The sequence below is a fragment of the Pleurodeles waltl genome, chromosome 1_1 (assembly GCF_031143425.1).
Source record: "Pleurodeles waltl isolate 20211129_DDA chromosome 1_1, aPleWal1.hap1.20221129, whole genome shotgun sequence".
NCBI lineage: Eukaryota > Metazoa > Chordata > Amphibia > Caudata > Salamandridae > Pleurodeles > Pleurodeles waltl.
Window position 1 is genome coordinate 213,387,411 of NC_090436.1, and position 15,219 is coordinate 213,402,629.

Consider the following 15,219-nt stretch of genomic DNA (forward strand, 5'->3'; position numbering starts at 1 on the left):
CCCAGCATCTGACAATTTACAATGTTGCTCTCACAATCCCAGGCGAGAAGTCTACTTTGTGAAACAATGGCGTAAATGGGGAAGAGAACACAGTAAAAATGTTGGTTCCTGGTTTGGGAGTTCCAAATGTCTACGGTCGGTTTCATTATGTCCAAGTGGTAACACACCAAAGGTCTCGCATATTTAGGGATTAGGAGCATCGCACAAAGAGCAAGGCCCAACACAGTCACATCCATATGGATCCAGTGGTGTTCAGTCTCAAAGACTGACCCCTCAAACAGGATGCCTGGTAGTATGCTTCCTCTGCACTTTCCACGACACTTGTGCCTTTTTTCCTGACCATATGAATTGATCAATATCCTGCTGTAAATTTTGCATCTCTTTCTCAGGAAATTTGACAGAAAAGATCCAGTACTGATAAATGTGTGTAGGGATAACATTTTATTTAATCACTGCCACTGTATCCAGCCAATATACATAGAGATGAATTCACTTTAATAGATCATTTTTAATAGTGCTAAGTATTTTCTGCTGTATAACTGTCTATATTGCGGAGTGATCTATATGTCTAGGTATTTTAGATTTTTGCTGGCTGCTCATCTAAGAGTGGTCACATTCAAGAGAGCCTGTTAGGTTCTAGTTTCTAGCCCTGTTCCCTGCATCTCAGACGTACTATAATTTACTTTGAAGTCCGAGACTCTGTTGTAGGTCTCCAGGATTTCTATGATTTTAGAGATAGAACGTAGTGATCAGTCACCGTAAGAAGTATATCATCCTCAAACAAGTGAATTTTGTGCTGCCTCACTCCAAAGGGCATGCCCATAACATTCACCTGTGACCGAATTATTGCAGGAAGCAGTTCATGTGCAAGTGTGAAAAGAAAGGGGGCAGCGGTCATCCCTGGCGTGTTTGCCTACATAATGGTATCTCTCTTGATTTCTCCCTATTAACAAGCATTTGCATTGTGGGATGTTTGTAGCTGGTAGCTAGCCTTAACCGCATCTGCAGGCCAACGCCTATTGCATCTAGCATTCAGGAGAGAATAGGGGTCTGCTGCCTGCATCTTAGGATAAAACCCAACTCATCCGAATCCATGAAATATGATACATGAGGCATTAGTGTATTTGGCTAGGACTTTAGTATAAGTTTTTATATCAGTATTCAGCAATGCTATCGAATGGTAAGTCCACAGTTGTCAGTCGGTTTACCCAGGTTTTGTAGGAGTATAAGCCTCTGCCAATGATGTGAAAACTGTTTGGGAATGTAGAAATGAGTTAAACAGTGTGACAAGATGTGTTAATATGAGTTTAATGTGCCTATAAAAGTGATTTACTGGCCCATTTGTTGTAATGTAAATCTAATATTGCTCTAGCAACCTCTTCTTCAGTAATAAGTTCCTCAAGTTTGCTCTTATTAGCCCTAGGTAATTGCGGGAAATGGGCTGCCAAGATAAAGGCCTCCACTTCCTCATCAAATATTTTCGGGCAGAAAAAAAGTAAACAGCTCTAGAAGGCCCTAACCTTGTCTGCATTCTTATCCAGACTGATAACTCCCTCTCGATTTATTGTGAGTATCTTCTTTTGGGCTGCTTTAGTCCATTGATCAAGAAATGAACCTGCCTTATTGGTTTGCTCGTAGAATCGCTATCATAGTGCTTTTTCAGATTTTTTGGTGCCCAGGTAATCAATCTTTCCTTTCAAAGAGATAGCCTAAAGAAGATCTTTTAGGGAGCTCGTATGCCTATGAAGGTCTGATGCTGCCTTATATCAGACTCTACAGAGGCTCTATTAGGATTAGCAGAGTGGTGCAGCTGCACCCTCTTGGCAATACAGTGCCCTTGAATAACAGCCTTGAAAGCATCTAATACTATGTTTGGGGAGATCTCATCGGAATCATTAATCTCAAAATACTAGGTTATCGCTGCATTGAGCTCTTGTCTTATGGGTCTACTTTTAAGAAAGAACTTAGCAAATTTCCAGTCTCGGCATGGGATGTGAGCCATTTGCCTCTTACCTTCCCAGCTAACTACTATGTGGACTGATATAGCTATTGTGCTGTGGGTGATTAAACGGGTATCTTCTAGTATGTCTGAAGTATCCCACATCAGATCAATACACAAATATGACCTATGAACATGGGAGAGGAACAAATATTCCTTGCAGTCAGGATTCTTACTTTGCCACACGCCCACCAAGCCTTGGTTCTTCACCCCCCACAGCAGTGCCAGTGATACTGTGGTCAGTAGATGTCTATCTCACGGATGACTATCCATTAGCGTGTAAGGGTTCAGATTAAAATCTCCCACCCAGAGCAAGCTAGGTGGACCCTGTCCCCGATCATGGATAGACAGCAGTTAAGGAACTGTTCCTGTCCCTGATTCGGGACATATGTTAAGAATATTACAGAAAAAACCCTTGTGTTTCCCCTCTAAATAAATGTAGCATCCATCTTGTTATACCTGACAGCCTTAGGGTGGTCTTCCTGCCAACTTTTCTACCTACCTCCTCCACTTTTCTAACCACGCTTTTGCTGGCTTTATAATTGTACACATTAACATTGCTAACCAGTGCTAAAGTGCTTGTGCTCTCTCCTCTAACACATGCTAACATTGGTTAACCCCAATTGGCATATTTAATTTAATTATAAGTCCCTAGTAAAGTTTACTAAATGTGCCCAGGGCCTGTAAATTAAATGCAACTTGTGGGTCTGCAGCACTCGATTTTGTCACTCGGTCGATTTGACAGGCATTGATAAGATGAGTTGGGTGTCATTGCCGGAGAAGATGAAGCAGATGCCGTGTGCACAGATGATGCTGGCATGTAAATGTTGAACCGTGTTGGGCTGAGAGATGAGCCCTGTGGAACTCCGCAGATCAGGTTCTTGGGTTCTGATGTATATGGTGAGAGTCTTACTCTCTCGTGTTCATCCTGTGAAAAAGTAGCATATGCATTTGAGGGCCGGTCCTTGAAGACCTTTTTTGTGTATTAAAGCAATAGCACAAATAGCCCATTTGTATAGGGCGAAACGCGTTGGCTGCTCCTCTTCATGAACCTTATGTTGTAACAAGCTTCTTACACCAATTAAAGTCTTCGAGAAGAAACTAATAGAAGCTCCGCATCATTATTTGCTCAATAGTATTGGACTTTCTGTACTTACTGTGTCTCATTGGATGTTTTGGAGTGGTGCACCCCATAATTGCTTTTGTATTGTTGGGGTGTTTTCTCGCCTCTTAGACTCTTCTTTGCAGCAGGGGCCTTGGTGGAGTTGCACACCATAACAGTCTAAACTAGCCATCATTGCATACACTGTGATCTATTGGGCACTAATAGGGATTGAGGCGTTTGCTGTTGGGCTTGCTGCATCCTGTCCGTTTAACCTTTTTTGTGTATTCTTTAGATGAGGCTGGAGTGTGATAAGGTGTAGAACGCACATGAGAGAGTAAGTAGAATGAGGTTGGCTGTTTCTACTCTGTCCAGTACGGTGTGGCTCTCGTCCGTGGCAGCGATGAGTGCTGTCTCTGTTCTATGGTCACTTCAAAAGCTGGATTGGGTGTGGTCGAGTAGGTTGTGGAGTTCCAGGTGGTTGGTGAGTTGCTGTTTGATTGTTTGCTCCATCACTTTGGCAGGGTATGGTAGTAGAGAGTGGGGCAGAAGTTGCTCAGTTTGATGGGGTTGGCCGAAGGTTTCCTATGGAAAGCCATTACTGATGGTTTTGATTGAGGTGTTGATGAGGTGGGTGAGGTTTTGCTGATCAGAGGTCCTCCAATGTTGTAGATATGATGGGAGCACAGATTCATGGGGGCCCCCGTGTGGACTGCTCTCATGATTGCAGTGGTGTCAACCTCAGTGAATGTTATCTAGTTGGTTAGGTAGGTGTCCTGGTTTTGCGATAGGTAGGTCGGTGATGAAGTCCTTTGGGTTTGGTTGTTTTTCAAAGTTGTTGCACATCTTTTCGAGTTTGCTGTGAAAGAAATTGAAGAGGTTGTCACAGAGTTCCTGGGAGAGAGTGATTGAGTAGGCTGTGGTCTCTGGGGCAGTGAACTCCTTGATAATGGAGATCTCTTTGGCGTTTTTTGAAGGTGACCTCAAACCTTTCAGTAAGGTCTTTTCTCTTGGCGTTCCTCAGGAGATGGAGGTAGTGCCTGAGTGCTGCCCTGTAGGTGGCTATGGCGTCGGCTTTGTGGTTGTTGCGAGGCGTCATAACATCCATTATTTTGTTCCAGTTCCTTCTGGTCAAGGTTCTGGCTCACTTCATAATTTTTCAACCTAAATAATTTCTTAATACACAACACACCATCTCACTGCTGGGTTAATTGGAATATGTTTAGCACAACAGAATCTGAAAACTAGACACCTAGTGGAATCTAGATTGGGGTGACTTGTGTGGCTCTTACCAGGTTGTTTTACCTAGAATACCTTACAAATCTTAAACTTTGAGCAAAACAACACATGTCTGTGATAGAAAGTTCAGGGTCAGGGGGTGTCGGGGTAGTTTATTTTTATGGGGAGGGAGGGTTGGGGAAGTTTATTTTTTAGGGCTTAGGGTGGGGGGGTCATGGTAGTTTATTTGTTAGGGGTGGGGAGGTCGGGTAGTTTATTTTTTAGGGCTTAGGGTGGGTGGGGGGTCAGTTTAATTACTTATTTCGGATGGGAGAAGGTTTTAGGGCTCAGGGCGGATGGGGTTTGTTGGGGGAGTTTATTTTTTAGGGGCGTGGTGGGGGTCGTAGTTTATTTTTTAGGGCTTAGGATGGCGGCTCAGAGTGGGTGGGGGTGTCGGGGTGGTTTAGTTTTTAGGGGTGGGGAGGTCTTAGGGCTCAGGGTGGGTGGGATTGGTCAGATAGTTTTTTATGTAAACAGTGGTGGTTGTATGACCAAAAATGCAGTTTCAACATATGTCTTTACGAAGCATGCTTTTACAATGAAATTTGTTGTAAAGGCATGCGTGATAAAGGCATGGGTGGAAATGATGCGGTCGTAGTTCCGACCGCGTGAAGGCATGTGTGGTTCTGGCATGCGTGGTTGTGTCATAGAACCGTTTGCGCAGCATTGTGGGTATGAAAATGATGTGGGATGAAGGCAAAGCACACCACCCAGGTCTCCCCCAGATGTCTAGTTTTCAGAGTTGTCTGGGTCTGTAGGTTTTTTCAGGTGGCAGCCTACCCAAGCCCAAAAAGTGCAGTCATTGACCATTCCAAATGGGAAGATACTGGGAGTTAGCCAAACCCTCCTGGCCCATATGAAAAATCAACACCCAAAATAATCAAATGTCCTCTTGCTCGCAATTGGGATGGGATGCTTCAGCCAGCAGGGGAGCAAAAAGACTGTTGAGCTTTTTAGGGGTGAGGATGAGGCCTGATGTTTGAATAAGAAAGACCCACCCAATTATTTTTATTAATAATATATATTACTGCCATGCGATGGCATTTCCCAGGGGGCAGATCAGAAAGACTGTTGCCTAATTTACTTGAGGGGCATGGCCATGCCCATGCCGCACCGACCCCACATCTATATTAAAAAAAAAAACGAATTACTTGACATATAGTGGGTTTGCTGCTCCCTCCTGGACAGGAGTTTAGGTGGCAGAGGGGGGAAAAGCCCAGGGGGGTTGCAGATCAGGGGAAATTACCCCAACTTATCCTGCCCCTCGGGGAAGAAAGACTGCTGCCCCTTTCAGTTGGGATGGGGGCATAACAGTCCTTTGAGTCTAGTGGGCTTTCTGCACCACAGGAGGGGCAGATCGAGAGTAATTCCCTCATTGTGTCCCCATTTATATTGGAAGTGGGGGCAGCCCCCAATCATATATGTTACTAAAATAAGTAATCCCTGGTGGGCTCTCTGCCTCTGACCCCCAGGGAGGCAGAAAGGCGCATTAAAAAATTATAGGCAGGGGAGCACAAGTTCGTGCCCAAGGGGCCGCTCCCACATTCCTGGCTAGTGGTTGGATCCCTGCTTGGGGTTCGCCCTCCTGCGGTGATCAACAAGCAGGGATCTACTGGGCAGAGGTACCTTTGGAAAGGGGAGAGTCTCTCTTTCCAACGATACCTCTCCCGTTAGAATCATCGCTCGTTGGAGGGTGGGGGGGCTAAGATAGCCCCCAAGCACTGATTCAGTGAAAGTAAAACGAGCCCATCAGCTCATTTTACTTTCACTGTTACTACAATGGCGTCAGCGCACCCTGCGCGCCAACTGTCATTGTCAACAGATGCACCAGGGATGATGTACCTAAAGGGTTAAGAAAAAAAGTAGGATTTGTTTTTTTAAAGATATTACACTGTAAAATATGGCTTTAAGAACTGAACCTCTGACAAGCTGGAGCTTTTTGGCATTGATGGAGGAATCATAAATTGGGAAAATTATTCATTGAAAGCTTTAGATCCTGTCCTTCAGAGTAAGCAACCATTCATCATGGTAATAGTGAACATTCCATAAGTGAAGATGGGATGCAACAACAGAGACTGTATCTTTGCATAAACCTTTAAAGTTAAAGTAATGCCAAATAGGAGGCATCAGTATTATAATGCTCATTTCCAATAACAAACTACCAAAGCTATTTACTGGGGATAAAACAATGAGGATCTTGAAGGTCTAAAGATGATAGCTAGTCCCCCTGAGGCAACACTTTCAAGATTTAAGCCACTAATTAGTTTAGAATATAAAGGTCATTGAGTGTGTGCCAAACAGCAAAATCATCCTTCTGTGTGTCCCTGTGTGTGTTGCGAAGTGCCAAACGATGTCCAATCTGACATTCTGTTTCTGTTCATGCCCCACAAGCCATTCAACAACCTCCATCTAAGAGATAAAAGCTAGCAAGAGCTATGTAGGGTTGCACCTCCCAGTGTCATGGAAGAGAATGTGCCCATGCGCTGGAAGCTATTGTTGAGCCCATAGGCTCAGTATGATTACTTTTAGGTTAATGTTTGCTCCTTTGAGTTCATTTAATTCTAACATTATTCAGTGGGAATTGTATTTGTGTATGCATATCTATAGTGGACTGAAACTGCAGCTAAAAGAGCTTTTATTGCAGAAAATGAGTCTTGGTGCATAGGTAAAAAAAACAGATAAATAAAAATTCCCTGGAATTCGCTTGGATTTTTTGGGTGGGTGACGTACAAGAGCAATGGGCTTTCATGTTTGCAATTCAAAAAATGTTCTCGACCCATTTATGACACTATGAACACTGCAAGTAAAAACAGAGGTAATTCCAAATTAATAATTCCTCAACATGTAAATCTGTAGGTACAGCTATCATGTGTGCCACTGAAATCATTTATTCACTGTTACTTCCCTGTTTGGGCCCCAATTCTGGATTTATGACCACAATCCACACGTTCATGCAAGTTCTAAATCATTTGTACACTGGCTATTATTACCCACTATTAATCAGGGAACAGCAGTGAAAGCTGTGGTCATCCAAAAGAATGTACTTTTCTAAAGTAAATAAATAACTGACTTTCTGTGTTTCTTCATATTTTTAATTCATTTGAACAGAACACCAAAGAGAAACAGAACTTTTAACAATATATACTGTAATGTAATGTAATGTTGCAGAAGGTGGACACGCCTAAATTGAGCTATGTTTTGTCATTGTTTTTCGTTAGCATGCTTATGACTTTCTACATTCAGATTATGTTGATTTATATGCTTTTACAGGGTTTCCATTATACAGTAACCCAAAGCACTTGTGGATTTCACAGTGTTTGATGTAGGACAACTACAACAATCCCATGTTTAAAGTCAGTAGCCTGGCCAGTAAATAAATAATTTTTTTATATCCTTTCAATGTAACATGTAACTCAGCTTCTTCCAGTAATTTTACATATTTGCTAGGTAGATAATGCAAAGGGTTCTGGGGTATATCCAAAATGTGATAAAGGACATGTGGACATCTTCCTGTACTAGCGGAGTACAGGATCACTACTAGGTTACAGACTGTAATAGAGCCAGGAGACCAAAATTCTAATGCAGATTCCCCAGTTGGCCAAATTCTGCCCTGCACAAACCTCCTTTTGTCACTAAATGCCTGTGAGACACTGGGAGTTCAGCATAGTTTAAAAATACGAGATCTTCACACTTTATTTTGCTAACAACGTACGGATTCTACAAACTTGAAATTAAAACTTGTTGTAGCTTTTTGTGTAGATTTGGGTTTGGTTTTCACAAGTTACAACTCATGATTATACAATATTGTTCCTTACACAGCGTAACAACTCACCACCATCAGACAACAGATAATTAGCTTGCCACTTGCTAGTCATCCAAGCCACTCACTGACAACATCATATTGCTGTATATTACACAGAAATTGCCACTGGCTTCCCGCAGCTCACCATATTCTATAATCTGTAATGGAGTTATTTTGGGGATAGTTCAACCACATATATCCACCTATATTGTTTATTAATGTATGCTGCTTTTGAGTTCTAGATCATTATGGATGCTCTTCCTCAATCTCTTCCCTTCTTTATCTCACCTTTATGATGTTTCTTAATACCAAGTGTACAGCAACGGTTGGTTTTATTGTAAATGCAAATAATAAAAATAGATTTAAAAAAAAGGATTATACAATATTGTCAAAAAATACCAGGAAAGGAATCATAGTCACTTACCAGGTCAAGAACTGTGAGGTCCAATACACTACACGCCAGAAGATGGGCAGGATCCCTGTCGGGATGTAACTCCAAGGTTTGTAACATTTATGAGCCTCGGTTTCATCGTGTTGCCTGAAATAAAAAAATAAAAAATAAAAAACACATTTTGCTTCACCTACAGCCTTTCATTTAATGATGGGAGCTACATTTTAATTCATTTCAGCTGCAAGCATATTCTGGATGGAAAATAAACACAGATTATTGCCCTAAAAATGTACTGGGAAAGGAAAGAATTTAATTCTCTTGGGCACAGCTAACACATAACACTCACATGGACCAAAGGTTTATTAGGCTGACTAATATTCCCCTCTTAAGAAGCAGCTATCCCCATATTAAAAGCAGTACAATAAATCTAACACATCAGACGATCAAACGTGCTTTCCAAAAGCAAAAGCACTGAGGCAATACCTTAGATGTTCAATGCCTTAGATTTTGATGTGAGATAAGATGTGAAGGGAGATTCAAGCTGTGTGGTGTACCTAGAGGAAAATTCTAAACAAATAATTAACATATATGGATATAAACAGCCAAAGGAGAGAAAGACAACAACAGACAATCAACTCTTTTTCTTCGCTTGGACGTGGCTTTGAAGAATAAGTTGCATAAGATGGATGGCTACACCTGTGAGCTTGAGGTATGATCCTCAATAGATGCAGAGATGTTTGTGAACGTTAGGGAAAATAACAAAAGGGCATTTAATGTCACAGGTTTACAAAATTTCTTGCTGATCATTGTACAGAGAGTTGCATTGCTAGTAGAGTCATGAGGCGCAATGTCAGACAACTCTTCTTTCATTGGATTTATGGTCCCTTTATAGCTACAGGTCAAAAACTAAATCCCAGGAAGAAAGATTCAGCCTTTCATCCTTCTGTGTTTGCGGAAATAGGTGGAAATGGGTTAGTTAACAATAACAACTCATATTGTAATTAAGTCTGCAATCTTTGACTAGCCAATATTATAATGACATAACTAAACAATCTGCAATCACTTCATCAAAACAGCAAAGAAATATTAGGGCTCATAAACCATCTCAGATCCCTTATGGAAGTTGTAAACCATAGCCCCTAAGATTTTCCACTTGCACAGCCAAATCTAATGCACCTCAAAATAATGCTTCCCAATGCTTGCTCAGAAAACAGTAAGAACACAAAATTTTATTTGAACAGATGCCACATCCAGCTGCCATCATCTCAGCTATGTTCCAAACAATTTAGGAAGTGCTAAGCAATTGTGAGTTGTTTGTTTCATTTGTGTTTAATGTTGCTTGAGAGCACCATGTTGCCACCTCTGTGGCTATCAGCACTATGTTAATTGTGTGTAAGGATGGAGAAAGTGCGCCTGATGTATTGCATGTGTTGTTGGAACATGGTGTTGAAGAATAGATTCAGCAGTGTGCCTCATCTGCTCCTAATGTTAAGAAGGATCTCAAAGGTTCTGTGGTTTAGTTGTGTTGGAAAGTGAAATCTCTCCCCCCCTCTCATACTCTCACACACGCATTCCCTTTCTGCAAATTCCTGCATGTCTAACCCCTCTCTTTCTGCACAAATATCTATCACACCCCTCCTCTATTTTCTCCTCTTGCCTTCCCTGCGCCCTTCAAGCAGTTCCCCGACCTCTCAAGGATTGGTGTACTGCAGTGGCTAAATGCAAATGATCACAACTCATCAGCGACAACCAAAAACATTTAGTGTAAAAAATGCTTTGTTGTGCTTAACGGGTAAGAAAGTACCGAAATGAAAATTAGCCACCAGACACTTTCCACAAAACATAACAGCTAATACTTAACACCCAAAATGAAAACTGCTCACATTAACAATATATTACAAGGAGACAAATGTTACCCATGTTCTCACCACCTACAATGAAAACTATCAACATTAAGGGCTTTATTTAGAGTTCGTTGGACGGGTTACTCTGTCACAAACATGACATATATATTGCCCGCTGTATTACAATTCCCACAGGATAGAATGAGATATGTGATGGAGTAACCTCACCCGCCAAACTCTAAATCAAGCCCTCAGTCTCTACACTAACCAGTGTAACCCACACTCTATGTGGAAAATGTTCAATATATTAAAATGCACAAAAACCGAACCCTCAAACCTGGCACAGTGCACGGTCTAACTTCACAATACCATGTAGAATTACTATGATTTCAAAAACTAACTTGCAAGTCTTCACATTTCTAGAATGTTCAATGTAAACTGTCAGGATCATCTGAAAGATGAGAATTCATTTCCTTTATTTTATGTCTCTGCAGGGACCTTTACAGTGTTGTGATGGTCAACATTGGGGAGCAGAGGTTAGATTCACACCACATTTTCAGTATATCCAATGAATACATAAACTGTTTCAAGTTAGAATCAACTTATGCATATGTATATTAGATAGGCTGGAAACCCTGCAAGAAGTCGCCCCCCCATGAATCCCCCGCTCACCGCTGGGATTTCTATCTAGCAGACTTTTTGGCACACAAACTTGTGAAGGCCATTTCCTAGAAAAATGCATGAACGTGCTAGGCTTTTTCCAAATACATGTGTGGGAGTAAAATTAATTTCTTTGAATATGGCTCGCCCAAACTCTGCTCAGCAGTTTGTGAAGACTAAAAAGGCTGCCTTTCAGCACAATAACCTAGTTTAAAAAACAGTCCTGTAGCGTTCTTTAACTCCTTGGTTGATTATGGTTTCTGTGCCAGTGCTGTGCTGTCTGTTACTCAGTTTTAGTGGGCGAAGAGGTCGGTGCTGCTTTCTGCAGGGTAAGTGACCTATAAGCAGAATCAGATTGAGCCTAGGGAAGACGTATGCCAGCTTTGGGTAGACCAGAACCTTCATACACTTCACAGATATTGCAATATTTAGGTTGGAGTCTACATGCAAGAACAATCCATCCTTTCCTAAAATGTTTAGCATAGGTACTTCAGCGTTAGGCAAGGGCTCAGATTCACCACTCATACTATTGCTGTACTGCTTCTCTCATTGAGTACCATGGCTGGTTTACATGCCTCATCCCTTAGGCACATTTGTTGTAATTAAACCAAACATCTCTGCTAGTAAATATCATATGAGTGTGGCCTAGTGGTAAATAGGCCTGCTGATATAAAAGAAAAACACACTCTGAAATCGAACACAGGAAATGTGTCTGATAGATATGGGACACAACCTCTGCGATGGAATGGGATGCTTCTATAGTAGGCTGGAGAACAATGGTTGTTTTCTGTAAATTAACTTTGTTTTCTGAAACTGTGCAAATCATTGTTGTTGGCATATGGACACCCAGCTGCCTACATGCTATTAAAGAATAAATGACTGTATTTTCTGTATGTAAATGTGAAATTTTTAATTACTTTGGAGGAATACAGTTTCTCAAATAAAACTTTAAAAGAGGCAATAAAATGGTATATTAATCCAATTAGCTTCTGGCCATACCTATAAGAGTTACTGCAATTTATCTGAATAAGTGGTCCAACTATTTTAAATTCCATGAATATTCCAAAGCCGGATGGGCACCCATTTGCTAATTAGGTCAAGTCCTACAGCATCACCTTTCATGGGACCAAGATTTCTCCAAAATTCCAGGGGGTGTGGCTTAGCGTCTGCCAAGACGGCTGCACACTAAGGATGCTCCAAGGAGCTTAAAACTATAAACCCTGCCATCCGTCCCTAAAACTGCATGCATCTGTTTTAAATGTACGCACCCCAATGGGCCTGGGTGTCTGACAGGTCCAGGGATGCCTCTGGAGATAGCATCTGCACTGGAGACTAGAGTACAATATTTGAGGGGCAGGGCGCCTGAGCTGCAACTTAGGCCGCCAGCTCCAGACCCAATCGCTAGCCGCAAAGAAGTTGAGAATTCAGAAGCGGTGTGGTGACTCCATGCGGCCGGAAACGGAGACCTGGCAGCTTTTAAAACTCTAGTGCTTACTGCCCATGTTGTCCCTGTCACCTTGGCTGCCTGGTGAGGTTAGTTCTGTGGCCCAACATACGTTCCTGAGCAGGTCTGCCGTTCCAGCAGTGGGCCATGGCTGACAGGAGCTTGCTGTGATCGGAAGTATCACTCCCAAGGAGAGGGGAGCTGGGGTGGAGAGCTGTGGGGCTATGGCGGTGGGGGATTGCTGTGCTGTTGCCGGGGTGGCCTCCTGGTTGAGGAGTTTGAAGGGAGTGCAGGCGCCTGGGCCCCAAAGGCACGGTGCAGAGAGGCGAGGCGCATGGAGGGTGAGCCAGGCACCCCTGCAGAGGCTGAGATTCCGCACCTGGTGGGACCCAGGTGAAGCATGATTACTGCTTGGGGGCATGTACAATGGATTTGTGTGCCCATCTCTAGGTTGGAGTTCAGTGAGCTAACTGCCCCATTCCCCTGCGAAATACAGAAAGCTGGCCAACCATCGGGGGCCAACCGAACAGGCCCTCGCTGAACCCGCCCAGACCTCATCGGGCCAGAAAAGTCCTTACAGATCCTTGACTAACACGGGGCTGTGTAGCTGCTCTTCGATGGAGTTTTGGTGGGGGTGAGCAGGGCCTGGAGGGTGTAGCGCAGTACAGTGACAGTGCTAGGCTTAGGTGATTTGCCTGTTTAAGTGAGGATACTTGACTGTTCCTAGCTGTGCTGCACTGGCCTGCTATATGTTACTGGACACTTGAGCTACGGTTTTGGAGGTGACCTTCCCCACTCTTTTCGGCCATCTTGCTCCGTGTCAATGTTGAAATCCATGGGACAAACGCAGTCCAACAAGAAGGACAAGTATGCTGTGACCAAACAACCTATGGAGACTGCTGGGTGCTGAGCCCTCTCTTGGTGCCGTCATGGCAGCCATCCATGACCTTAAGAGTTTTCTTGAACCTAAACTAGATGCTGTGGCTGGGACATCACTCTTCTTCGGGCTGACTTCAAAAAGATGTCAGAGAAAGTCAGGGCAGCTGAATCCCACATTAACTCGTTACAATCCTTGTCCAAAAAGCTCCAGTTCATGAAGCAACACACAATCATGGCGGCCAAACTGGAGGACCAGGATTGCAAGGTGCGAAGAAATAACATTAGAGTGGTTGGGGTCACCGAGGGGGCCAGTGTGGACCTTCTCCTCAAAGATCTAGTTGTCAACACCAATCCCCCCACTCCAAAATCTCTCAAAATTCTTCTCCATAGAGCAGGCGCATAGGGTGCCAATACCAATGCCGAAGCCAGGGGCCCCACACAGTACAATCATAGATAGAATTTTCAATCACCAGAATCGCAACGCTATCTTTCAGGCAGCTCCCTCAAATGGAGACCTGCCCTACGACAATGCCACAATACATTTTTTCCAGGATTTTACAATACAGATTTAGCGCCAGGGCTGCAGCTTTGATGAGGTCAAGAAGATTCTCCCTGCAAAAGTACTTAAATACATCATGCTCTTTCTGGCCAGGCTGAGGGTGATGGTGGTTGGTAAATCATGGTACTTCAATACACCAGCTGGGCATGCAACTGGGCCGAGGGCTGGTGCACCCCTGGACGATCCCCCCGAGATGCGAGAAAGGGAAGCTCTGCGAGCCAGCAGGAAGGCAATCCATCAGTGCAACTCCAGGAACCAACAGCAGAAGACAATTCAGCAGAGCTCAGACTGCAGACTTTGATGAACGCACAAGATATGGCCCTCCTGAGGGCCTGATATGGTAACTGGGAGATGGCCATTTGGTTGGGGGGTGGGGGCATTGATCAGGGTGTCTGACCCCTAGCACCACAGGTAAAAGTGTAAGAAAATGGAATGCATGCTTCAGTGGCTTCTAGGGACGAGGCAAGGAGAGGTAATGCTCAAACATGCTTCATGGACTACAGATGTAAGAAAATGTTGTTGTGATATGGGATTATGTACAATGTATACTGCGCTTGGGTTTGTCTTGGTGATGCCAGCTAATGCTTAACAGACTTTGGCCCTCATTTGGACCTCGAGGTACCGCTGGGCTGAAGACCGCCAGTGCAGGAGGTTTTCGCCCAGCGTATCATGACTGCTGGCAACCCTCCGCCCTTTTTCTGACGGAGAGCCGCCAGAAGCCATACTGCGGAACGAATTCCCTGGCACTGATAGTGCTTACCGCCATCGATTTCGTAGCGGTACAGTACCCCACGAAATTCATGGCGGTATGCGGGTCATGATACTGCCAGCGGTCTAGTGACGGCCGCCGGGCTGGAGACTGAAGTCTCTAGCCCAGCGGTCGTTACCACCCTGGCGGTCGGAGTGTAGAAGTGGCGGTTTGGCATGGCGGTAACCGCCACGCTTGTAATTTTATTTTTTTCCCGCCGGTCTGTTTGTGGTATTACCGCCACTTCTACACCGACTGCCAGGGTTGTAATGAGGGCCATTGTGTTAACACTGGGGCAACAGGCACTCTGCAAGTTGGGGGGTGGGCGTATATAAACCGACTATGCAGGGTAGCAGGGTAGGGGCAGGTTTGGGGGCCTCAGTTTTGCCATATATTGATGGTTTTGCATGGTTTACTGTGTTCTTGCTTAGCAACAATGTATCTCAAAGGTGGGGGACTTAGATCATTTAGAAGGGAGGGCAACATTTATTGTGTGCATTTGCACACAACAGA

General features: G+C 43.7%; 1 protein-coding gene across 1 annotated transcript in view; it reads right to left on the reverse strand.

The window, feature by feature from the left end:
* The window catches only part of LMBRD2 (LMBR1 domain containing 2), a 214,498-nt gene that overhangs the window by 150,976 nt on the left and 48,303 nt on the right, over positions 1–15,219 (reverse strand). The window contains exon 4 of the mRNA XM_069220991.1: positions 8,606–8,719. Coding sequence (XP_069077092.1) covers positions 8,606–8,719 — 114 coding nt within the window. The remainder of the gene's footprint in view (positions 1–8,605; positions 8,720–15,219) is intronic.